This window comes from Cladophialophora yegresii (genome assembly GCF_000585515.1).
Source record: "Cladophialophora yegresii CBS 114405 chromosome Unknown aczIN-supercont1.1, whole genome shotgun sequence".
NCBI lineage: Eukaryota > Fungi > Ascomycota > Eurotiomycetes > Chaetothyriales > Herpotrichiellaceae > Cladophialophora > Cladophialophora yegresii.
Genome location: NW_006913045.1, coordinates 896,391 through 921,097, shown reverse-complemented (window position 1 = coordinate 921,097; position 24,707 = coordinate 896,391). Strand labels below are relative to the sequence as shown.

The window sequence follows — 24,707 nt, the reverse complement described above, 5'->3', positions numbered from 1 at the left end:
AAATGATATCACTGCGTCAAAGACTGAGATAGACGTGCTCTTCCGAAGGCCCATGATGGGACGCGTCGCACGGGCAATAATGCTGCCAGATGAGGCATCAGAGCGTCTTTGTACTGATGCATAGTAGCGCAAGAAGTCTATAGCCTCGTAGGCATGTACAGTAGAGAGCGTTCAGCTACGACATGGATGTCTCCGACATGGTGCGTTGGAGATACAGAGTACAGTACTCCGTACAGTGTAACTGGATTTGCCTCGGCTCGTTCCGGGCACTGAGCTCTGGCGTAAGACGGCAACATGGCTTTTTCGGTCTTTCCGTAGTACTATGTATGTCTGACTCAAGCCAGTGGGGAAGAAGACCTGGTATCTCGCAGGATCTCGTGGACGCATCATCTCCGTCTGACACTCTCTACCTAAATACTCCAGCATCTATGTACTCGATCTCGGCCGGAATCTGTTAGCTCGGGTCATCCTTTGAATCATCGAACGCCCACCAACTACGTCCCTCAAACACCTCGCTGACCGGACGAGCATCTCAAGCTGCCATCACAATCTTCAGCCAAGCTGGCTCAACTGTTGGCTTCCTGATTACCACCAGCACAAGCCGGCAACATGACTGCACCTCCAACAGCCGACCAGGCTCTTTCTACGCCGATCCACCAGGTCTCGTTCCTGGAGAAGCTGGACGTGTTCCCAGGACTTCTCTCGATCGGTAAGACTGCCTCGCTGCTTGCGTCTTCTGAGCCTGATGACTTGCAGTGGGGACCGCGTTGTATACGGCGGCGACAGCTCCGTTCCGTGGAGAGTCGGGAGCCTACACATACGGACAACACATCAGCTTTGCCGCAATTCGAAAGGTAGACCACAACTGCCTCCAAGCCCGCTCATCCTTGCTGACTGGTGCCAGATGGTGCAGAGGCTCAGTACCCTTCAGCTTCAGTGAGACACCCCAGTCCCTCGGTCAGGAGCTTGGCTTATGTGCACAGATACATCGGCGCTCCTTTCTCCAAAGTCTATGAGAAATGGTGCAAAGATAACGGCATGCAACCCAATTTCGTGACGCTGAGATCAGGCGTCAAAGCGTTCTGGGTCGGCGACCCGCAGACTGCTAAATACATCTGTGTCTACTATCATGGTGGGAACAACTTTGTGTTGTCGTCGTCGCACATCTACTGACCTTGAACAGGTGGCGGCTTTTCGCTCGACGGTGATGACACCCACCTCAGATTCTGGCACGGCGTACAGAACGATGCCAAAACTAGCGACATCACCATCGCGTTCTTGTTTCTCGAATATACTCTTGTGCCGCATGCGACCTATCCCAAGATAATGTACGAAGCCGTAGAGGCAGTCAAGTACGTGTTGGAAGACTTGAAGCGACCAGCCTCTCAAATCATCCTCGCCGGTGATTCTGCCGGCGGCAACATGTGCCTGGGAGTGCTCTCACAAATCATGCATCCGTCGCCTGAGTTCCCGGAACTCAAACTGGGTGAAGGTGAAAAGCTCAAGGGCATTGTGGCTGTCGCACCTTGGGTTAGTTTCCGCTTAGACTGGCCGAGCGAAGCCAAGAACCGGTACAAGGATCTTGTCACTCAATACGCAGGGGGGAAGTGGTCGAAGGACTACCTTGCTGGGAAGCCAACGACGACATATGCAGAGCCGCTTACTGCTCCAACTGAATGGTGGAGAGACGCAAAGGTCGAACAAATACTGGCCGTTTCCGGCGCCAACGAAATCCTGCTCGACGCAATTAGCGAATGGGTGGAGAAGTACAAGGTAAGTTGGGCGCTGCTTCTGTTGAGTAGACGCTGGTGAGTCAGTCGCTGACGTTGACCTGAAGTCTGTGAATCCCGACAACCTCACATACGTGATTGGGACCAACGAAGCACATATCGCACCCATCATCCACTTGCGGTTCAACGACACTGCCGAAACAGAGCAAGGAAAAGCCATCAAATCGTGGGTCAAAGCGAAGTTGTGATCGAAGAGAACCTGCAAGATGGTGTAGAGCTGGGTGATAGACAATTTAGGACATTGTTTGGCTACATATACTAACCTTCCCGAAGCTCGTCACCTATTCCCATCCCCTTCTTGCCCTCACGATGACATCGGTCCTACTTGTTCATCGTTAGGAGAACCTCTATTGACGACGTGGCAGCCTCATGTCGATCAGATGGAGTGAAATGTGCACCAGCGACACATGGGATCACATGGTCGCTTTTCACCACTCTGCTTGTTCGTGAGGATCCCGAACAAACAACACTCCGTTCTCGTGACCCAGACTTCCGTTCCTGGCCACTTCGTCTGCGCTATATTGCAGGTCGTCGATCCGGCAAACCCACGCTCTTTTATGTCACTAACCAAGCAAGTGTCAAAACACTATGACCTGTCTGGAAGGATTCCAGAAGGATGTCCGGAGGCCGTGAAGTCATGGCGACCTCACCGAATCCCAACCTCAGCTCGTTTGGTCGAACGAGTCCGAGCGGCATAAATCGTTTTGAAACGTCGTCGCCGATTCCCGCACTGGAGAATATCGCAACATACCTGATACAGATCCATGGCGCCACCGCTAACTCCTGACCGTCAAAGTCAATCCAGCTGGACCTCAACAGAGCCTACCAGTCCTCAGACCTCTTGGTTGCTATCAGCCAGTGGTCGCAAAAGTCAGGCCGATACTCCTTGTACGCGGTTCTCTCTTGCCAGCACGATCTTATCCGGCGCTGAAGCACTGATCAGAAGACCCACCGCTGAAGTTAATGATCCCACCGTCCGGCCGCCCGTCAATCTCAAACGCAAGACCTCGTTCTCGCCATGGTCATTACTCCAATCCGCCAAAGGTCGAAATACTAGTACTCCGAGCCGGGGCCCTCCAGTTGTCCTCGGGGAGCAGCCCAAATCGAGAACAGGCTTACGATGGTGGTCACCCAACCGATCTGTACTGGACAACAACAAACCTCGCAAACGAATCAGTCCACCTGTCCCTCCTCGACCGGATGCTCTCCAGACTCCGATGTTTCTCGAGCCACAACCCGCGGCGTGGCGCAAGACCACCGGTGGCGGCGCGAAAAACGAAGGAGCACAGGTTCACCAACCGGTTTCGTCGTCGAGAGCAGGATGCCCGGCTTCAGTCGGCAAGTCCTTTGGTGAGCTAGATCCAGACAAAGATCGGGGAGACTTTTCTCGAGCCCATCAAGACGGCTGGGACAATGTGATACCGAAACAGTGGGTGGAAGACCAGTTCAGCGTTACGCTCTCCGAAACGAACGAGGAGCGCAGCGTTTACAGTCAAGACAACGGCGAGGAGGAGGCGAAGAAAAGCATGACCTCTCGGCTTACGCCGGTGATTAATGACCATGGGTTTCTTGCAGGCGAAATGACTTTGTTCGAGCCGGTGACGGAGATCGTGCGCGACGCCCATCTAGATGCACAACGTCGTCTTGACCGACGCGGGAGATTCCCGGAGGCCGGGCAACTTCAGACGAAGGGTACTCCACGGTGGCCGTTTGACGCATCTATACCGCCGGAATCAGCAACATTGACGTCCACTTTGACGTGCTCGCCTGTTCAGCACTGGCTGCCCTCCCTTCGACCTCCTTCGAACATTCATCCCTCAGCCCCAGCAGTGTGTGACGGTGAAGCCATCGTCGAGGCCAGGAACTGTTCCGGCTCGGACCTACAGCAACATGGCGGCAACAACAACCCGGGTCTTCATTACGCGAGTGAACAGACGTCGACGTCCTCGTCCTACGCTACTCCACAATATCCCTCGACACGGAGTATTCAGCACATGGCCATTCCGACCACGATGCCGTCGTGCAAATCTGGGACCACGACCCTAACGCCACAACCTCTAAACGTCCACTCACTACACCTACCACGAGCACCTACAACATCCACCGTCACCATCCCGGAGGAAGGTACATCTCTCTCGCACGACACTCCGGCTCACGCATCGCCAGGAAACCAACAGCCGCGGACGGTACCGCCAATACCGGTAGATTCCTCGTCCTCATGGTCTACAATCCTGTGCACCGATACCGACAGCAGCAACGACGATGACGACCCCAGCAAAGTTAGTTTGTCTCGAAAACCAATCTCAAATACCAACCCCCTGCCGACGAACCGACCAAGCGACAAAAACAAGCCCCTCCCCCTTCTTCCGGACGAGCCGACCACCACTCCAGATGGACCAGAAGCAGAAGAACCACCAGCACAAGAGCCAGAACCAGAACCGAAACACAAGTTGATCCAAATCCAGAGGACCTGGGACTCCCTCAACGATACTATTGACCAGATTCTGGACCTATACCACAGCCCCGGCCACGGCCATAGCCATAGCCACCACATTACCAATGACGAAAGTCACGAGCACCACCAAAGCACCACCACCATGCCGCCCAGTTCCTCTTTTTCTTCTTGCTCTTCTTCAACTACCACGACGAGTTGGACCTCGACCCCGACATTGACCTCAACGGCGACTCTCCACCCAGGGCCCCTTGAACCGTCCAGCCGGGCACTCCACACGCCCGACACGGATGTGACTTTCATGATCGCGTCTGCGAGATCGGCCGCTACACGTACACTACACGTACGCCTACATCTACAACTACCCCGACACCTCCACCTACACTAACTCAGACTCCCACTCAAAGTCCTACTCGGAATCCGCCGCCTACATCACCTTGTTCCACACCTATCATCTCCATTAGGACCGGCGCAAATGCCTGCTCCGCCCCCAGTCGAGCCCCGCACTCGCATTTAGACTTCAAAAAATCATATCCAATCTTCTACGATGGCATGTCGTACCCTGAGTTGCACTTTAGTGGTGTGAGGCGGAAGCGGGGAACGCGTCAGGATGAGCGTCGCAATCGGCATCGTGGTCGGCACCACCACCACCACCACCAGCAGTCTGATCTGTATCTCAACATTAGCGGGCGGATTCAACCTCGCTGGTCAAGCTCAAGGGCAGGAAGGGCGGTCGTCACCTTTGTGGATGATGCGGGGGTATCGTGGATTTGATGGCGAGTGTGGTTGAAAGGATGGTTGACTGTGTATCAAGCATCAAGCATCGATCAATGATCAACGATCATCGCTGAGGTCTGATCGCTAGGGGGAAGATCCCGTATAAGCTTGGAATTGGGCACACTTCGCGCTCGTGGCTCTCTCTGTGCCGTTGATTGAAACGTCATCTACTGTGCCATTTGCACAGGTACGCAGTACTGCGTTGGGCGGCAAATAGGTCACGCGTTGAACTCGACTGTTCTCCGTATAGGGGACTTCTGGGCGAACGTCTGTCTCATTACAGTATCCCAGCTCGTCAGCGTTTCCGGGTAAGGTCTCGCGTTGGAGGCAATATAGGTGGTTTGCAGGTTGCGGGTTGCGGACTACTGCTTCTAGATCAACCAACGTGAAATGAAATGCAAACGGAATGAAGACGTAGGTAGTAGCATCGTGATACGGATATGACTCGACTTGACCTGAGCTGATCTGATCCAGGTGCCCGAACGAAGGTCCATCTCGTCAGCCGAGCTATCTCATCCTACGTACGCAGTTACAATTTCCCAGCACGACCGTCTCTGTATCGTAAGGTTGAAAGTCAGCCCATGGCCCAAATTTTTGTTCATAGCTTCCCCCTTATTGTTCCGTGCCCCTGCTCGTGCTGCCTGCACGGAAGTTGAAGAACTCACACGAAACTCTGCACCAGAGCCTTGACCTCGTCCTCGGAGAACCCCTTCAATCCCAACAGCTTGTTATCATCCCTCCCCTCAGAGGTTCCACCGGTCTCCTTCCCCCCAAAGATGCCGGAAAGGATGAACCCGACCATGGCCTTGCCGATGTCTCCCCCACTCGTCAACTCCTTCATACTCTCGTCATACACATCCTTGGTGCTCTTGACCGTCGTATCCCACTCCTTGCCGTCCTTCTCCTTGGCGTACGCGATCAGCTTGTTCTGCGTGGTGACCGCATCATGCACGTAGACGGCCCGGTTCTTGGTCTCGTCCAGATGGGCCACCACGCCGACGACGGCCTGGCCGATCGACGCCAGCGTCGTCGTCGAAAAGTCCATGTCTCCGCCGTTCCACAGCGTGCCCGTGTGGGCCTTGGGGTTGAGGATGAAGCCGTGCTCGAGACCCCAGTCGAAGAACGGGCCCGTGATGACCAGCGTGTAGCTGAAGGACGGGTTCTGGGAGGCCTTTTCCTTCAAGTACTCCTGCGTGGCGACCTTGAATTTGAAGACAGGCAGCTTCGAGGTGGACGGGTTGACTGTGTCAGATCCAAACTCGGAAGGGAGAAATCTCTCGACTCCGGCGGCGACGGCGGCGTCGATGAGAGGGTTCTGTTCGCCGATCGAGGCCGTGGCGAGGGTCGAGACCACGACCTTGACGCCCTGGAGTGCTGAGGTTAGGTCGTCCACGGATTGGTAGTCGACTTCCTTGACAGTGAGGTTTGATGCCTTGGGCAGTTTTGACGCGCTGTCGGACCCCTTGCGCGTGAGTACGACGACGTCGTGGTTGGCGTTCAGCAGGGCTTTGAGCGTCGGGACGCCGATGTTGCCTGTGGCTCCGGCGAGGGCGACTTTGGTGGTGGAGGCCATTTTGACGTGGATCTGCTGAGCGTCACTTTGGTGTTCTAAGGAACGCTTACTATGGCGGACTGACTTGAAGGGACGATATCTCGTCGATGCTGTGGTATGATGTGGGGCTGGTCTGGAAGTGTCAATGCGGGATGTGGAGGTGAGTTTGTGTCTGATTGCGGATGGCTCGACAGAAATGATGTGATATGGTGCAATGGGGGTCGAATGGTTGAACAGTCCTTCTGTAAGGAAAGGTGCCCTCCTTTATACCTTATTGTCAGGGACTGTATATACAAGTCATTTCCTTTTTCAGGCGTGCCCATGCCTGCCTGCAGCTTAGAAATCCCCACCTCTTTTCGACCGGCCGAATCGTCGACCACTGCCACAGTCTCGAAAGTCTCCGCACGAGATATGCGCACGGTAGCTGACTGCGGTTTGAAATCTACATCGCCCTTGACTAAAGGTGTTGCGCAAGGCTACGCCTCCTCCTGTGGTGTGCTTGCTGGTGGTTGCGCTGAGTCATGTTGATTTGCCGTGTTCTGCCGGGTCCGACGTGTCTTGGTCGAAAGTCGCCGACATGTGCCAGTCGGAGCAGAGTTGGTCCGACCCACATGGACTTCAGGCACAACGCCATCCTGGCCTCTGCTGCGAGGAGACAATCCGCGCCAGCTTGGTAGTTCACTCTTTACGATGTGAGTGTACAATGCTGGTGGGTAATAGATTCCCGGAACAAGTCCTCAAGAAGGAATACCCTCGTACTCCCATCCATGATCTCCCCGTCTCCTTGCCCGGCCATTCCTTCGATTCTGGTTACATTTGACTAACAGAGTCAGAACGCTCAAGATCAAAATGATAATTGCTGCGATGGTAGGGATGAGGATCTGTCGCTGTTGCTGTCCTTCTTGAAAGTCCGAGTATGGACACGTCCCATTCGGGCCGTCTATCACCCAACAATCAGGCTGATCGAGGGAGTTGAAATTGATCCAGATCCCGGACATGATCTCGTCACAATCATCATCGCAGTCGCCGGAGGTGTCATTCAGCACCTTATGATACAGGTATGTGTTCTCAAGCCCAGTCCTTGGGAGATCAAACTCGGTGTGTTCTGGACATGCGTCGGGAGCGGCACCAAAGGGAACGTTGAACGTAGACAGCCGCCACGCGTATGGTTGACCAGCAATGCGACATGCAGCCCTGCGTGATTTCTGGCAGGTTTCGACGCGCCAGTGCCCTCTGTACGCGCCGGTTGCGTCCAGGACAGCGCACCGCAAGTCCTCATTCTCCTTCATCGAGGAGGCGTTCGCCGGCTCTCCGGGAGCCCACCCAAAGACGGTTGACTGGACAAAGTCACGATAAGAAGACATGTTATTCTGTGCACCGGAGCCACCAAGGGTCATGTTCAACACCGGAGATATTCCACATGCTGTCATGTTCCGGGCAAGAGTGGGGAGAGCGCTGGGGTCTGTGTTATCGATTACAGCCATTGCCCAGGTCGCGTTAGTCGCGGTGACAGAATTGTCCCCTTCGTGGTAAAAGCAGCCTGAGGTTAGATCGCCGCGGGCGTCCCATGCAACTGCCGGACTTGTGTTCAGATCACTTGCGTTGAAGACGTTGCTTGAGTCGGTCAGGAAATCATACTGTGCCATCTGAGCATCAACCTCACCCCAGCTCACCAGAAGTCTCCGACTGTCGGTGAGCAAGACCCAAGCTTCACCTGGCCAGCCATCCGGGGTGGAAAGCACACGATCCTTGGCCGTCGCTACGGTGCTAAAGTATGCTGTGTCAGTATTGACTCGATAACTGTCTCGAAACCAGGACTGATTAAGATTCTGCCGATCGTCTTCCAGGTCCTGTGGCGTGAAGAGGTTTCTAGCAAAGTTGTTGCGAAACTTAGCTCCTACGAGATCATCGCCCCCAGGGAGTCGGCCGGACATGGGCGTATGGGCAGGTGCTGAAGGATCTGTAAACGGTGCCGCAGCGTGCAGATTGATATCCAAGAAATGTAATCGTGCTGAGATGGTATCCGATGTGTGCTCAAAGTAGTCACTGTACAAAGAAATGATGGAGCCGATATTAAGGTCGAGGCTGCACACGTAAGGACCCAACTCCAGTAAACTGCTGCCAGAAACACCCGTCGAAGTTGGAACTGCCACATCCGTGGTTGAGGTGGCAGCACTGCTACTGACCGCGGCAGTGGCATTCACAGATGTGGTAAGCGAAGGATTTGTTGATGAAGTCGAGGCGGTCAAGGACGAGGCCGAAGATTGGCGCTTCTCGAAGGACGTTCCTACAGATGTTGTCGCATTTGACGCAATTGTGGTGGCTGGGTCTGTGGGACTGAGCGACGTGGACGCTGTGATTGAGTAGAGCGCGGAAGAATCGACGCTGTAGCCCGTCGATGAGTTGCCAACCAGAGGCGGTAATTCGACTGGACAAAGGTTGAATTGGCGGTTGATGTTGTCCCAGTAGAGGTCGATGATTAGTCGGCGAAAATGCCGGGCGAACAGATCTGAAATACAGGTTTGCGTCGGGAGGTCGTCATACACTCCATCGGCAAAGCATGCTTGAGTGACATGCACGCCCGGATGGGTTATGTAGTTGATGGGTATCTCTCCCGACGCATCTCGCATGGACAGATAAACCGTGGCCCAGTGGTCATCTGGGGTAGCGCCGGGGTCAGGTTTGTATTCGAGCGAAGTCATGTGTTCAACTCGCTGCGGATGCTATCTCGACATCTTGAGAAGTATAGCTGGCCAGCCCTGGGCACCGGGGAACCGCAGATGCGACCTGTCGGTGCTTTGAGAAAGAGACCGCACACGTTGGCGGCTAGTGCTTTTGTTGCACAGGTAACACGTCGGCAGGTCGCGCTTGACAGCGTCTGGGGTCACAGACTCGGGATGGAGAATGTCGTTTGTGATGCTAACGTCGAGTTTGGTCATTGCTGTCGACGATGATACTTTGGACGCGAGATGCGACTGCACAGCCACAGCTCCGAATCTGGGCCTAGAGTTACGTGCAGATCCCGCCTCGTCGTGCTTAGTCAGATGATGAGTGGCTGAGAGATCGTGGCGCAGCTGCGCCACACAGGACATGCCAGTGTGTCTCCAGAATTTTGGACCCTGAAGTCCATCTCAAACCGTGTCTTCTCGTGAATTGTAATCGCACCCTCACACCACACAACCCTTCTTTCGCTGCTAGTGTCTGGCCTTGGAGACACTTTCTTGCTGCTTCCTCTCGCGAGGTCTCAAAACACCCGTCTTCTACACTCAACTGCATCTTCTCCTGCTCTGACATTCTCGGAACCATGGCATCACCAGGCGGACCCCCGCCCGGCGGGCCTCCCTTCAACCAGCAGCAAATCCAACAACTGATCGCCATGGAAGCGCAAAAGCGAGGCATGACCATTCCACAGTTCCAAGCCTTTCAGCGCCAACAGATCGAGACCGAAGCCGCGAAAGCGGGCATGACCCCGCAGCAGTTTGTCCAGATGAAGCAGGAAGAGGCACGGCAACAGTTCATGCGGCAACAGCAGATGCAACAGGCTCAACAACAGCAGCAGGCACAAGGACAAGGCCAACCACAGCAGCAACAGTCAAGACCTGGAGGACCTCCGCCTGGGCAGCAAGTTCAACATATCCCAGTGAATGCGAACGTCGAGGCGAAACCCGAGGCGCTCGCTGTCGCAAAGTTTCTACGTGGCCAGGACCTGAAGACCAGGACGTGTATCTTCAACGGAGAGAGAAAGGATATGTTCAAAGGTAAGACTGCGTTCATCCGCTCCTCCCACCAGGGATGCTGACCCACCATCAAGTCAAACGAGCCTTCCGAGCCCTCCAATCCGATGCCTACAAGAAAGCGCAAAAGAAAAATCCTCTTCTACCCAAGGTCGAGAACGACGTCGATGCCCGCCAGACACTACAGCTTCTTCCCTTGTCGATGCTCGCCCTGCGTGTGTCCAAGAAAGACCCGCACGAGGGTCACAACCACGCCAAACCCAAGAAAGAGAAACGAGTCAAGGGACTCTGGGAAGTCAAGATCGAGCAACAACAAGATTTCGACCCGATGATGCACTATGTGTGGCTATTTGAAGGATCACAATGGAAGACGAAACTGTGGGCCGGCCTCGCCCTGATTGCAGTCTTCGCTGTGGTTCTCTTCCCCCTATGGCCGCTGAAGCTGAGACTCGGCGTGTGGTACCTCTCGGTCGGCTTGATGGGGCTCATTGCGCTCTTCTTCGCTATGGCCATCTTCCGGCTCATTCTCTTCGTCATAACATTCTTCCTCGTCCCACCGGGTTTGTGGTTGTACCCCAATTTATTCGAGGATGTCGGCTTCTTTGACAGCTTCCGGCCACTGTGGGGCTGGCATGAGACGAAGGAAGACATCAAGAGGAAGAAGAAGGAGAAGAGGGCCCGAAAGGCGCAGAAGAAGCTCGCTGAGTCTGCAGGTAGTGGTGGTGAGAAGAACCAGACTGCTCCGGCCGTGGTGGCTCTCCCCTCATCTTCGAATGGTGCGGCTGTCACTTCTGGTGCCGAGCCAGGTGCAGCGTCAACGGCGGCCAAGCGGCACGTTGCCCCGACTGTGGAGGAAGCTGATGATGAATGAGTCGTGTTTCCGGGCATTTGCATCTTCACGGCGTTCCGCTTGTCGCACATCTGGAGCGTTGACGCACGATAGTGGCTGTATCACCAGAGTCGGGCCGGTGGTATCGGCAGCAAATGCACAACATCTTTGATCTCTTCACCCCAATCCCATGACGCGTGCGAGCTTTTGTTGATCTGTCAGTGGTGCCGGGGCATTTTCCTGCAGTGTCTTCCCACCTACCCCCGAATCGCTCATCCCGTTGATTCGTCCCATCACTCTTGCCATTAACACCCTCATCCGGTCCAGCTGCTGGCTCAATTCTCCGTCCCTCGTGACCAAATTCGGCTGCCCATTCTCCTGCGGTTCGTTCAAAGGCTCAAGCAACCTTTTTAGCTCTTGATACCGTGCCAACTTCCTCTTCAACGCGTCTCTCTTCTGACATGACTCCAACAACCGCTCGCGCAACAGGGTATACCTCTCTGCCTCGCCTTCCTGCATTTCATGATCCGGATGGACATATAGATCGTCATACTCCTGCGGCAAAGACCGTATGACCTGCGCGTCCGTCAACTCTGCATCGCGAAGGATAACCACAGTATCAGCCTCCGCGCGCTCCAAGTCGCCCGAGACGAGGTTCCAGTGTAGAGACTCGATCTGTTCCGCAACGTGCCGTTGGGACTGCGTCGAGAAGATCAGCCGGTTATGTTGCCGGATCTTGTCGTTGGCTTTGGTGACTAAGTCCGCGATCGTCTTGTCGCTGAGCTGGCCTTCGTCGGCGGGTGCGGGCAGGAGCTCGCGCCATCGCTTGGATGGTTCGAGGAGGGTGTCGAGTTGGCGGACTTGAGTGCGGATGAAGTCTGCCTTGAGGGACGTTATTGAGGCGTCTTCCATGCTTGTGTGCAGGCTCATGTACAGGAATTTGGTATCCTGATTTTACCATATGGGTGCCTTGTTTGTCGGTGATGCTCCGAGTGTATTGTACAGTACTTGGACCCCACGACGCGGAGCAGCAAGCGCATAGGGACGCGTCTGGTGTTTATGCTTTGGCGTATGGTCGGTACGGTGAAGTAGATACCTCCCTGCTGGTAACATACATCTCGTAATCCTCGCCAGCTCTCTCCCTCTTGACCTCCCTTCACCGCTGTATACTACAACACATATCGCATGAGGTAGCATAGCTCTAATCTGATCAGAGGCTTGAAGAGAGTTGTATCGTAACTGTTGCTCAGGACCTCGGCGGCATCCACTTCCTCGTCCATTTTGCGAGACTGCACTTCCTCAGCGTAAGCGTCCAGCGAGCTCGAGAAAACATGATTTAGAGCTTCGAGCTTCTTTCGCGCACTACGCTGCATATTCAGGGTGCTGTACGGAGCACACTGCAGGTATGTCTGGCCAAAGAAGAATCTCTCGTGACAAGTCCCGAACTCAGTTTGCCTACCGCATCTATCAAGCAAACGCGCTTCAAATCGGTAACCTTGGAAAACAACACCAGCTCGCACAGGAGACTCGCAATGGACGTGGAAGATACGGTGAGTGCGGCTCGTTGCGGAACTCCATGTCCGGGAGAGCATGATGGACGAGATCCAGGGGAAAGGATGCTGCACCATCGATAGCTCTCGAGGGACCCACCAGCCACAGCAGAGTTGGAGGAAAGGCACCCTGGAGAGGTCACCATTTTCGTGTCGGTGGTCATGGCGATGTAATGCAAGGCCGCGACTCACTCGAAGATTATTCGCTTTTGCAACTGCAGTAAGTGTCGAGGTAGGGTGCGTGCTTACCGAACGTGAAGTTCTGGCCGGGTCAGATCTTCTAGCCGCTGCTGCCACCAGGAGAGCCGTATTTGATCAGTGCCATCTCACAACAAGCAGGTTACGTCAAAAGAAGACGACGTTCCGCAGAAGTATGCGGGCACCAAAAATGAGTCGTCAACGTGCTGCTTCGACATTCTCGAGGGATGATTTTGTTTAGTCCAGGCGGCGACGGTGGGCTCAGCTTCATCCAACACAGCCAAGCCAGCAAACGACCTGCTGAGCCGATGTTATGATGGCAAGGGATCGTGATCCCCTGACAGTTAGTATTGTTCTCGCAGACAATGGAGCACATTCTCTGGTTTATGTCTTTTACGCACAGGCCAACTCACCCTCTCAGCCTCGTCAAGCACACCTGCCACTCACGAAAGATACTGTATCTCCTGTCAAGCGGACCCCAGTCATTCAAATCGTGTCGGCACTGCAGCTTTGTCGGGATTGCCAACATTCAATTCAACACTGCTAACGTGTAGAAATTACGCACGATGGGCGATCGTGGCGGCTTCTCGAGGAAGATCAAAGACTTCGCCAAAGTCACCGGCACATTCTCCTCGCACTACAATGCGAACCACGATGATGCTGACGATCGAGACCCCGTCTCAGAGGACGCCCACAAGGCGAGACAGGGGAAAGCGGCGCAACTTGTTGACTCGTAAGTACCTATTTGTCTTATTTCGATCCGCGACTCTCAGAGACCACAACCGAGAGATACTGTATCGTTCGCAGTCACCTTGAAGTCTGTATCTTTTCTCATAACGGCTTCAACCCCCCAGCCTCAGGGCCAGTACCATGAGTGTGCGCACTCACTAACAACAATCCCCCCTCCCACTACAGATACTACGCCTTCGCCACCGCGGCCTACGAAGCCGACTGGTCAACCCACTTCCACTACGCGCCCTTCGTCCCCACCTACCCGCCCCACGACTCGACCCTCGCAACGGCGATGCAATTCTGCGAACACCGTCTCGCCCACCTCGCCGGCCTGCGCGCGGGCATGCTCGTCCTCGACGTCGGATGCGGCATCGGGGCGCCCGCCCGCGCCATCGCCCGCCTGACAGGCTGCACGGTGGTCGGCCTCACGATCAACCAGACCCAAGTCGACCGCGCGATCTACCTGACTCTGCTCGAGGGCCTCTCGGAGAAATGCACCTTTTTACAAGGTGACTTTATGGCGATGCCGTTCGCGGACGGGAGCTTCGACGCCGCCTTCGCCTTTGAATCCACGTGCCATGCGGGCTCGTTGGGCGCCGTATACGCGGAGATCCACCGCGTGCTGAAACGAGGCGCCCCCTTCGCGTCCTCAGAGTGGGTGCTCACGCCGCGCTACGACATCTCGGACCCGACGCACGTGCGCATGCGCAACCGCATCGAACGGGGCAACGCCATCCCGGATCTGCAGCGGAGCGAGCAGACGAGACGCCAGTTCCTGGCGGCGGGGTTCGAGATTGAGCATGAAGAAGATTTCGCGGCGTGTTTTGACCGCGCCGACACCCACGGTCACTCAGGGGACAGGACGTCCCCCTCATCGGTCCTCATCCCTTTCGTCTCCGGCCCGGATTACGCGCCGGGGCCCTCCGTGCCCCTTCCTCCACCTGACGCCCTTCACGTCCCCCGCACGATGTATCGGCCCTGGACGTTCCCTCTACGTGGGCGACACGACCTCGCCACGACGTGGACGGACTGGTGGACGTGCTTTAAGATGTCGCGCCTCATGCGCCGGCTGTGTTACTGGTACGTGTATTTCGGGGAGAAGGTCGGGGTCGTGGACGGGGGCGTCATGCAGGCCATGGACACGATGGCCGTGTGTGTGGACTCGGTGGCCGATGCGGCGGAGGCGGGCATTTTCAGCCCGTGTTGGTTTTTCGTTGGACGGAAGAGGGTGGAGGATGGGAAAGATGAGGAAGTTGGGGAGGGTGGGGAGCGAGAGGGGCACGCAGCGGGCGAAGGGCGATGAGGTGGCTTGACAAGTTCGCCCTTCTGATGTATCGATGCCGTGTTACGTGTGATGTGCTGTTGGACCGACGTGGATTAGCAAGGGGCTCCGAAGATTAGAACTTGGGTGCTGAGGTTTCCTGGTTTGCTAGTTCATCTTCGCAGTCAGAGGGTCAAGCTAGAAGCGGTTAAAATGACACGAGCCCTGCTAGGTCAAACGAGAACACGTCGGGTAGAATTAGGATAGGATGAGGATTCGTTCTCTTGAGCGTGTTTCACGTTTTGGCCGCTCTGAAGAAGCAGCTTCTGTTCTTGCATAACCTCCATTGTCGTGTGGGAAGGAAGCTACTAGCTGAGTTGTCTCGTCCCGTCCTAGCACCGGAGGCTGTTCAACACCCTTGCCCTTCTGCATTTGTCGTGCGTTAGAGTTGTGCATTTCTCGTGATTCATCCCGTTGGTATTCATTCCCATCACCATGATCTTGCTTCCCAGCATCAACAACCTTTGATGAGACCGTGATTGTAGGGATATGTCCGTGAGAGACCCGGCAAATCCCGCTCCAGCACCGCGCAATGCTGAAAAAGATGGATCAACTTTGCGCTTTCATCCCCCCTAGAATGTATTCGAATCCCGATTCGCCGAAGGTTCAGTCGGACTATTGACTGCCCAAGGCGTCGCAAGCAAGATTAGCACAGCACACGGCACCCTCATAAGCCCGCAGCGCCCGAGCCCTAAGAGATTGATAACCCATGAGAAAGTTCCGTATGTTTGCAATCGCAATATCGTAAAAGCAATGGCATGGGTTATTCAAGCAATGTAAGCCAGCTCGTCGTTATCAAGTCGCTCAATGTAGTCTTTCTCCATCAGGGCATCGATGTTCTTCTTGATGTCAGAGATCTTAGGCGGGAAACGATTTCGGACTTGGTTGATGACTTCTTCGACAAGGTGGACGTGCTTGAGCTTCTTGCGGCCCTTCATGATCCGGACAATAACGGCCTAGAGCAGGTCAGTAAATAAGTACAGCAATCACAAAAGTAGAATCTTGCCTGAAGCAATAGTTTCCGATCCTCCTCAATCGTCTTGTGGGTGTCCTCGGACTCGACCTTTTGCTCTGTCTTAGGAATAATATTCAGGTTGATCTTGACCTTCTTGTTCTTGAAGTTGTAGTTCAAGGAGTAGCTGGTACCAGGCTCCGCTTTGCCGTCTTCCGGTGTTGCATTCAAGACACGAGCCTTGCACAGAATGTTGATGGCAGGTTCGATAGTCTCCTCGGTCAGCTTGGTGATTTCCTTGATGTCAGTGTAATCCATCTTGTCGGCGTCATTGAACAGTAGCAAGATGGCCATCTGATAGGTTGACACCTGAAAAGTGTAGGGAACCTTTTGGCTCTTGATGTAGTTGGCACGGATCTCCCCTTTGCACAAGTTCCAGAGCCATGTCAACTTGCGGCCGTTGTGCTTGCCATCATAGAATTTGGAAAACGAGTCGACAGCTTTGCTGATCTCGGCAGGAGGGGCGAATGGTGTGTTCGGTGCGTTCAGTGGCCAAAATCCTGTGCCGAGAATCTGGAATGTGGAATCCACAATCTTTCTGTCAGGGTTATCCTCCACAAGCTTGTCGTTGAAATCTTTGTAAGCAATATTGAGATCCTTGGAGATCTGGACGTCTTGGAACATGCGCTGAAGCTTGTTGGTGTATTCGTAACCGCACGCCTCTTTCAATTTGCTAATCATGCTCGTTTCCGCGTCATCGGACACTGAGCTAGTGTGGACAAGGCGCTTGGCCAACATTCGTGAGTAGAATTTCTGGAACACATCCTTGTCCTCAATGTACTTGAAGACAACCATGATCTGGACAAGCAGTTCTTCGAGCTCAGACTCGTCTGCGGCCTTGGCTCCCTTCTTGAGAAGTTGATCGGCGTACTTGGCGAGTAATTCCGGTGATCGGGTAGAATTGGTTTTGCAAACTTGGTTGTGGTTGACGAACTCCTGGCAAGCGTTGTCGAGCGACCGCACGAATTCGGACTCTCCATTGAAGGCAACGTTGACGAGTTGCTGATATTTGCTGTGGATCTCAAGCAAAGCGTCGACATAGATCTTGGGCTCGAAGTTATCACCCTGCGCCGCGACCTTCTCGACCGCTGCAAGTCCGGCTTTCCGGACATGTGCTTCGAAGCGGGTTCTGAGAGGCTCCAAGCCATCTTTGATGCGCGACAGGAGTTTGTACATCCGGGCGAGATCTTCAGTTCGTTCGTTGTCGAGCAGCAGCTGGAACTCGTCTCGCAGCAAGACCGAATGAGCGCTAATCAGGGCTTCGTTGCAGGTTTCCATGAGTTTCTTCATAATGTCCGGATGCAGGAACAGACCAACACGTTCCTTCTCTTCCTCGAGCCGTGCTTCCGCCTTCTTCATGTATTCGACAACACTGTTCTCTGCTACGAACCGTCTGGACTCGTTGGTGTAGTACTCTTTTGTGGCGGCAATGAAGGGACGTTCGAAATACATGCGGTAGACATCGAGAGTCGACTTGGTGCTATCGAGCTCGTCCAAGCCGAGCGAGACGAAGGAGTCGACGATCGCCTTGATCTGCATCTGGTCGATGGTCTCGCCGTTGCGCTGCTTCTCCACAAGCCGCAGAACAGCGTCCATGACTTTGGACTCAACAGCCTTGAAGAAATCATCCTTCCACTTGACTAGATGGAGTGTGTAGACATCGTAAACGTTCTTCTTGCCTTCGTCGATCTCTCGTTTGACCCAATGCCGATTCAGATATCGGAAGAGATGGTTGTTGTACTTTGCCGCATCGGTGTATCGCTTCCACTCGCGGATGTAGAAGGTGAGCAGGGCTTCGTCTGAGTGCGACTCGGATGCGACCAAGACGCCTTTGAGGTGTTCTGTGAGGTACTGACCGAGCAGCTGGTACAGTTCTTCGCCCAACAGATGAGCGCCACGGTGACTCTGGCTCAGAGACACTTGTGAGGCACCTTGCTGGCTGGTTGCGGCTTTCTGCGAGGTACAGAAATTGTGAACTGCTGTGTAAACGCCCCTACGTCAAGGTTAGATAAATGGCGCCGGATAGACGACAGAAGTGGGCAACGCATACATGTAAGTCTTCATGTCCAGACCTTCCTGCAATTTGGTCATGACGTTGTTGACGTTCTTCTCGAGATATGTCCACCTAAAACATGTAAGCCAAAGAACACACCCCATCTTCTCCCACACCTCTTACGTCGAGTCCAGATCATCCCGGGCCCTCATGGCCGGATTGGTCGCCGTGGCGGGAGGCATCTCTGTGGAGTGTTCGAAGGATGCGGAGAGCGATGAACGGGAAGGACGGACAGGCAGACCGGTCCTGAGAGGCAATTTCGCCGGGCCGTTGAACTCTGTAGGGTAGGATGTATCTTGGCTCGTCGTACCAGTGCCCGGTGTCAGATCGGTGCGCAAGGTCCTGGTGACAGAGGAGACGAAGTTGAAGTAGTGAACAGTTGCCTTGCGCTTGAGTCACTACCACAGCGCAAGGGCCTCCTTCATTCACCTACACAGTACTGTGTGTAGGTCCACGGTGCGAAGATAAAGAAAGAGGGCCTTTGCCTTGCTCACAAGCAAGCACAACAGACTTGTCTGGATAATGGTCAGTTGAGAGCGGACCAGAGCCTGAATGTCACTGCCTACATTCGCCCCTGCGAGCCGGATTATCGTTGTTCCCATGGCGGATGACTAAAGTGAGATCGGCGCAGACGCGCCGGATAATCTTCGGACAGGAAAAAGCACAATTCTGACAAACTACGTCATTGTCCATGATTCAAATCAAACTGTGCCATCCTGGGTATGAGGTCGCCTGAGGTTGACGATTTGAACAAAAGGACAGTCCTGTGTCTTGTTGATTAAGTCGGCAACGCTTGGACGCTGGCATCGACACAAGCAGCTGCGGCGATAGCTCTTCACTGGCGGAAAACGCTTCGTCTTGCTTTCTTTCTCCTCTATCAACCAGCATGGCCGTTGCTCCCTTGAGCGTCTTGCGCGTCTCTCGACACCAAATCCCTGCCTATCAGCGCATACCAAACACGTCGATCCAGCGCAAACCACTCATGATCTATTATGGTGTCTTCTCAAACCCCGCTCCTTCTTCCGTCGAATCTCATCTGAGATCTATCGGGGTAGTATCTCCACAATGGACCTACACCATGTTTAGCGAAACGCACTTCCACTCAAATACGCATGAAGTACTCAGCGTTGTGGCCGGATCTGCCAAATGTTGCTTTGGTGGGGAAGAAAACGAAGGGCGCGTGGAACCTGTGCTGAACCAAGGTGACGTGGTGATAGTTCCTGCCGGAGTAGGCCATCGGTTGCTGGAGGACTTTGGCGGGTTCCAAATGGTAGGCTCCTATCCGACAGGGAAGTCCTGGGATATGTGTTATGGTAAAGCCGGTGAGGAGGAGCAGGTCAAGCAAATTGAGGGCGTGAGTTGGTTCAAGCGCGACCCCATCTATGGTGACGATGGGCCGAGCCTCTCCCCGTGATGGTGCATTGAAGCGGCACTACGAAATACCAGAATAGAGTACATGTGCAACAGGACTAGCGCTGTTCATGTTATTCCCGTCTGAGAGGGATATGACTGTGAACAGAAATGATGCTACTTTATTGAGTGTTCAATCATTATTCGTTTCACTTCGTGTCGATCCGTTCTACCAGCCTGGAATTCACGCCCATTAGCATGGGTTGCAAGGAAAGATGGGACAATGCTTACCTCAACACGCTAACAGAAAATGTCAGCAGCCACGCAGTAAGTGACACCAACAAGACCGAGCTCAATGACTCGGCCCTGTCGCAGACTTTATCGAACCTGCCAGCTGTCGTTGGTTGTGTAGGAGCCTTACAGGCCCCTTCATCTACTGTCAGAGATTCGAAACTCAGGGCAAGATTGGCAGACTGAAACACCACAAAGAACAAGTCCAGTAGCACCAGTCGTACTTTTGCCCTGGCAGGTCGGAGTCCCAGAGGTTTCGAGAAGTATTCATCGTAGGTGATGTAGACGGTGTACACTATCGCGATGGAATCGACAATTATGGCCATCAAGCCGGAGGGGTCGCGGTAGTAGTCCGTGGCCGTAGGCCCGATGCGCTCGAGACAATCCGGGCTGCGCCGTCCTGGTGGTTGCGCGATGCATCTGGCGATCTTACCAGTTTCATGGTATATTGAGGCACCCAGAGCCATGGCGGCAATGGCAAAGACCAGCACGATCATACGGAAGATCAGAGGGATGAAAGGGTTCCGTAGGACAGTGAACTGGGCGCGCTTGTACCAAACTTTCCTCTTCCGACGAAAAGCGCGGTATCGACTGCTGCTGTCCTCCACGTCGTCGTCATCGTGATCGGCCAACCACGCCTTCGAATAGTCGGTCATATTCCGATTCAGCCATTCCTGGTCCACCTTTTCGCCGTCGAAGTTCTCCTGCGCATAGGCGCTAGGCTGGGCAAAGGATATCCATCTGGAGGGCTGTGAAGGTGTTGCACGATTTGAATGCGTGTAGAGTCCATCTGTATGGTGGTGCTGGTCGCCTAATAGCGGTCGTCTGGAGGTAGAGGGGCTGTAATGATGTTGCGCAACAAGGGCCGAATGCGGAGCGTCCGGAACGAGGAATTGAGGGTCATCGAGGTCGCCTTCTTCAGCGTCTCTTACCCAGGCTATTGCAACGGTTAGCCATCTCTCGTACTTTCTTTTGGAGAACGTATATGTCTACTTACGCGGAATCGTTCGGACTGGGAGAGGGGAGGTGGGCTTGGAGGTGATGGGATCGGCCGACGCATTGAGAATGGGATGGTTTACTCTCGGAGGACCTTTGACTGAGCCACTGTGAGGTCTCCCGCGTAACGAGTTGTTGTGCTTGCGAGGCTGGATGTTCTGCTGTGTGGTGGTGATCTTAACAGGCGAAGCGGGTGCCTCGTCTCCTTTCGTTTCATCTGGTCGCACATTGTTGACCGGCTGGACTGCCTTTACAACCGTCTCTTTTTCGGGATCTCTTGAGGGAGCCTGCCAGGGGAAGCCAGCTTCATCCGCCATGTCCATCCCACCGGACGGCACGAGGTACACAGTCCCTAGCAATCGCGGCGATGGCGGAGACGCATGTCGAGTGGCCGGCCCCAATACGACAGTGTTTACGATCAATATGTTTGGTTTCGCGACTCCTGCAATGTGGTCTCCTGTAGGTCAGTGCTGTTTATGCAGCCTTGTGAAAGTGATGTTGAAAGTGGTAATGATTGTCCTGTTAGCATCTAAGCAGTAAACAGCGCCTGCCAGCGTGCCAACAACTGGGCGCCGAAGCTGCTTGGCGAATGGGGTGCTTTGGTTGCCGCAGACGTCGCGACAGGGATCCCTCACTGGGGGCGAATCAATGCATCGGTTGTAGCCATGACGTTGAGCGAACAGCTCTCACAGCATTGCGACGCAACGCGTGAGGAACTAAGGCACCACTCTCATAATGACCCGGGAAAATTGCTGAATTGTGAAGCTACATACAGAACCCTGCTTGCGCTTCATCCGCTTCACCTACTGTCGTATCAGTCATCGTCGGCGTCTGAGCACTCAATTGCACAGTTTTCCCCAGTCGTTCTTTTCTACAAAGTCCTTGGTCCATTCCAGTCATGACGCCCTCAAGACTTCCTTGACTTTGCAGAGGGTTGTGGCCTTCTTTTCTTGCACCATCCCTTGAAGCGTCGCGGCTATGCGAAAAATCATCCTCCTTCCTCTCACCACGCGACAAGCCCTAGTATTTTGCCAAAAAGCGATCGAGAAGCCGACCAGCAAACCGAGCATTGCCGACCGAATAACTAAAAAGGCAGCGGAAACATGGGCGCAGTGGGAGACTGCTAAAAAGGGATGGAGGAAGACACTCGTTTACTACGGTAACCGGGGCCTCCAGCGCATCCCTTACCAAGAATGGGGACTGAAGAGCTTTCCTCCCTCGAATCCCAAACTGCAGGCCGAGCAGATCACAGAAGGGAAGAAATTCGACGTCATCTTCCCCAGTAATGTCATGCACAAAGAAGACGTCCCAAAGGTGCTGGCCAGGCTGGCGCGAGAGAGGAAACAACTGCATTGGAACAGATTCATTGGTAGTATGGTGGCCATGCCAATTTGCATACCGTTTGCGCTGGTACCCATGTACGGACCGCACTCGTCTGGCTTTAAAAATACGGGGTCGCTGACAAAGGTCCAGAATACCTAATATCCCGTTCTTCTATGCTGCATATCGGTGTTGGTCACATTGGAGAGGTACTGTTGGCTCGAACGGCAGCAGGAGTCGCGCTTACAGATAAACAGCTCTAAAAGGTTCAGATCACCTAGACTTTATCCTCGATAACAGACTGTACCGCCCCGTCTCACCGCCAGAGATTGAAGATCTGTACGAACAAGTCGCTCCTGATGCCCCGGATTTCACGTTTGTCACACCGAGTCAAGCCTCGGATGGCACTGCACCGCCGGAGCAGATTATACTTCCAGCAGAATGCCACAATCTGGTGGCCAAGGTGACAGGTGTTCCAGAGCTGAGTGGCGAGGTGGAACGGGCTGTGTGGCAGATCCAGCGCCAGTTCAAGCGAGAGCAATCGCAGCAAGAGAAGCAGAAGCAGCTACAACAGCCACCCAAGCACGATGCTGGTCAGCGTGACCCAGAGAAGAAGGGTAGTGGCTCATGAGTGAAGTCTGTGTTATCAGGCTACTCTGGCTGGATAGTGAGACGACGACATAGAAATAGTGGTGCCCGCTTGATGATGCATGCCACATGTGCTTCCTGTACAATACCACTCAAATCATAGCCCCAGCATTAAATGGGCAAAGAAAGGATTCTGTTGACAGTGAGACGGGGCATCTGCACCGTTGTGTCACAAAAAATAAAGCTGAAGTGAGGCCTTTTCGTTACTACCTACTCTACGGAGTAGGTATAATGTTGACCCCAAGTGAAGAGCTGCAGGGGGCCCGTGCGTTCTAGCGCGAAAACGTAAATGAAAATGGTAGCATGAAGCCAGACGCCCTTTCAGTTTGTTCTCTTTCACTTTCACTTTCACTTTCACTTTTACTGTCAGCTGCCCTTTAATCGTGGTCTCGCAGTTCCTCCGGCAGGTCGCCATCCGGTTGACCCCAAGATGACTATCTTTGAACCATTAATCTTGTTACACATGCCGCTGCAATAGTCCTCTGGCGCGCCGTATATTCATGTTGTTCCGCTGCCTACCCGTTACTGTCCAACTTTCACTGTAAATGACTGGATAAAGAAGAGGAGACTGACAGTCAATCAGTCGACTGCCTTCCCTTCACATTGCCGACTGCACTTTGCAAGATCTATTCTGATCGCACAGTACTCCGTATACCTCACTGAACATCAGCGTGCATGCTTCCGTCCAATGAAAGCAGAACGAGAATTCAATCTCTTTAGTATTGTCCAGAGTCGGGAATTTCAGTGCTGCTGGAATTCTCTCCTCCACCAGAGTCCACCAGAGTCCTCCTGAGCCGCCATCCAGGAATCAACATAGCTGTCGGACTTTTGCTCCTACTCTATCCTCACCATGGCATCTTGGGCTGAGAGTCACTCGAATCACTATGTCGCTGCTCAAGGGTACAGCGACAAGCGACGACTCGAAGCTCCTCGGGTTAATGTTCCTCCGCCTGACCTCAACTACCGGAATGGCACGCCTACCTTCCATGTTCACGGTCTCCCCTACAATCGGACTTCCGGACAATATGGCCATCACGAGTTTCTGAGGGCTCTAGTCAGCTGCCACAGGTTTGATCTGGCACATTCAATGCTTACCTGGCAATATGAGATGCGGAGGAATGCTCAAGCGATCCTGCCTTTCCTGTTTCTGGGACCAAGCAGCGTAGCCCGAGATCCGGCATTCGTCTGCGATAGCGGCATCACTCTTCTTGTGGCTGCTCGGTCCAGCAAGTCAGTGAGAGCCCGCAAATCATTTCTCGACCCCGCCACCTTTGCCTCAAGCGCCGGCATAGCAACCTGGACTTTCGACTTCGATCACCCCGCCGAGTTCATATCATTAGTCAAGCCAGTCATCAGAGCCATCAACGAGCACCTTGAGGCCACCTGTGCTAGGACCCCGATACGGGACATTCACGACGTATGTGGCAAGGTACTTATCTTCTGCGAGTCCGGAAACGATCGATCAGCCCTATTGGTTGCCGCGTATTTAATGGTTGTCTTTGGAGTGGAGGCAATTGCCGCCATCCACATGGTCCAGTCTCAGCGCTTCTGCATCACCTTGTCGGACGACATGAAGAACGTTCTCCTAGACCTGCAGACAATCACCACCGCCGAACGCCAGGTCTCCGATGCGGACGCTGTGATGAAGCCCTTTGTTATGCCCTCCAACGATGATGGAAGTGTTGCAACCCGACCTCGGCGGCCTAGTAAGCGCAACATTGATGAATTATACACTTCGGATGATGATATGAGGAATGGCGTCGAACGACTGGTGGAAACTAACGTTAGAGAAGGAGTGGCCCCATTTGTGGACGTTGCCGATTGACGGCAGAGACTTACCAAGTTATCAATGATCTGTCGGTAAATTTGGCCAGGAAAAGAACACTGAGTCGGCTCGTTATGTGATACTCGAATAGGTGCAGCATCGCAACGCCATGCAGCAGTCGGTCTTGGTAGGTGTGCACGATGGCGTTTACTGCAGCAAACACTTCTGTCATCGGTCTTGAAGCCAGACACATCCTGGCGGCGGCCCAAGGGGCAAGAAGCGCCATTGGAACGGCGAGCAAGGCTTCTGGGAGGTGATTAAGCTGACCCCAGAGAGC

At 54.0% G+C, this 24,707-nt stretch overlaps 12 protein-coding genes across 12 annotated transcripts; 7 read left to right on the top strand and 5 right to left on the bottom strand.

The window, feature by feature from the left end:
• Positions 1–609: 609 nt before the first annotated feature.
• On the top strand, positions 610–1,978 carry A1O7_00335 (uncharacterized protein; the record flags this gene model as incomplete). Its single annotated transcript, XM_007754377.1, has 4 exons — positions 610–709; positions 905–1,132; positions 1,184–1,773; positions 1,838–1,978. The coding sequence occupies 4 exons, from the start codon at positions 610–612 to the stop codon at positions 1,976–1,978; spliced, it is 1,059 nt and encodes a 352-aa protein (XP_007752567.1).
• Positions 1,979–2,554: 576 nt separating this feature from the next.
• A1O7_00334 (uncharacterized protein) lies at positions 2,555–4,706 on the top strand (the record flags this gene model as incomplete). Its single annotated transcript, XM_007754376.1, has 2 exons — positions 2,555–4,585; positions 4,650–4,706. 2 exons carry the CDS (start codon positions 2,555–2,557, stop codon positions 4,704–4,706), a joined length of 2,088 nt encoding a protein of 695 aa, XP_007752566.1.
• A 974-nt stretch (positions 4,707–5,680) lies between these two features.
• Positions 5,681–6,592, bottom strand: A1O7_00333 (uncharacterized protein; the record flags this gene model as incomplete). The annotated part of the gene is made up of 1 exon (XM_007754375.1): positions 5,681–6,592. One exon carries the CDS (start codon positions 6,590–6,592, stop codon positions 5,681–5,683), a length of 912 nt encoding a protein of 303 aa, XP_007752565.1.
• A 716-nt stretch (positions 6,593–7,308) lies between these two features.
• Positions 7,309–9,273, bottom strand: A1O7_00332 (uncharacterized protein; the record flags this gene model as incomplete). Its single annotated transcript, XM_007754374.1, has 1 exon — positions 7,309–9,273. The coding sequence occupies one exon, from the start codon at positions 9,271–9,273 to the stop codon at positions 7,309–7,311; it is 1,965 nt and encodes a 654-aa protein (XP_007752564.1).
• A 602-nt stretch (positions 9,274–9,875) lies between these two features.
• On the top strand, positions 9,876–11,176 carry A1O7_00331 (uncharacterized protein; the record flags this gene model as incomplete). The annotated part of the gene is made up of 2 exons (XM_007754373.1): positions 9,876–10,329; positions 10,383–11,176. 2 exons carry the CDS (start codon positions 9,876–9,878, stop codon positions 11,174–11,176), a joined length of 1,248 nt encoding a protein of 415 aa, XP_007752563.1.
• A 135-nt stretch (positions 11,177–11,311) lies between these two features.
• A1O7_00330 (uncharacterized protein) lies at positions 11,312–12,046 on the bottom strand (the record flags this gene model as incomplete). Its single annotated transcript, XM_007754372.1, has 1 exon — positions 11,312–12,046. One exon carries the CDS (start codon positions 12,044–12,046, stop codon positions 11,312–11,314), a length of 735 nt encoding a protein of 244 aa, XP_007752562.1.
• Positions 12,047–13,448: 1,402 nt separating this feature from the next.
• On the top strand, positions 13,449–14,917 carry A1O7_00329 (uncharacterized protein; the record flags this gene model as incomplete). The annotated part of the gene is made up of 2 exons (XM_007754371.1): positions 13,449–13,615; positions 13,798–14,917. The coding sequence occupies 2 exons, from the start codon at positions 13,449–13,451 to the stop codon at positions 14,915–14,917; spliced, it is 1,287 nt and encodes a 428-aa protein (XP_007752561.1).
• Positions 14,918–15,702: 785 nt separating this feature from the next.
• A1O7_00328 (Cullin 1) lies at positions 15,703–18,182 on the bottom strand (the record flags this gene model as incomplete). The annotated part of the gene is made up of 4 exons (XM_007754370.1): positions 15,703–15,891; positions 15,999–17,940; positions 17,998–18,072; positions 18,124–18,182. 4 exons carry the CDS (start codon positions 18,180–18,182, stop codon positions 15,703–15,705), a joined length of 2,265 nt encoding a protein of 754 aa, XP_007752560.1.
• Positions 18,183–18,886: 704 nt separating this feature from the next.
• Positions 18,887–19,414, top strand: A1O7_00327 (uncharacterized protein; the record flags this gene model as incomplete). Its single annotated transcript, XM_007754369.1, has 1 exon — positions 18,887–19,414. The coding sequence occupies one exon, from the start codon at positions 18,887–18,889 to the stop codon at positions 19,412–19,414; it is 528 nt and encodes a 175-aa protein (XP_007752559.1).
• Positions 19,415–19,637: 223 nt separating this feature from the next.
• Positions 19,638–20,954, bottom strand: A1O7_00326 (uncharacterized protein; the record flags this gene model as incomplete). Its single annotated transcript, XM_007754368.1, has 2 exons — positions 19,638–20,578; positions 20,639–20,954. The coding sequence occupies 2 exons, from the start codon at positions 20,952–20,954 to the stop codon at positions 19,638–19,640; spliced, it is 1,257 nt and encodes a 418-aa protein (XP_007752558.1).
• A 661-nt stretch (positions 20,955–21,615) lies between these two features.
• On the top strand, positions 21,616–22,588 carry A1O7_00325 (uncharacterized protein; the record flags this gene model as incomplete). Its single annotated transcript, XM_007754367.1, has 3 exons — positions 21,616–22,055; positions 22,111–22,166; positions 22,215–22,588. 3 exons carry the CDS (start codon positions 21,616–21,618, stop codon positions 22,586–22,588), a joined length of 870 nt encoding a protein of 289 aa, XP_007752557.1.
• Positions 22,589–23,455: 867 nt separating this feature from the next.
• A1O7_00324 (uncharacterized protein) lies at positions 23,456–24,430 on the top strand (the record flags this gene model as incomplete). The annotated part of the gene is made up of 1 exon (XM_007754366.1): positions 23,456–24,430. The coding sequence occupies one exon, from the start codon at positions 23,456–23,458 to the stop codon at positions 24,428–24,430; it is 975 nt and encodes a 324-aa protein (XP_007752556.1).
• Positions 24,431–24,707: the final 277 nt, after the last annotated feature.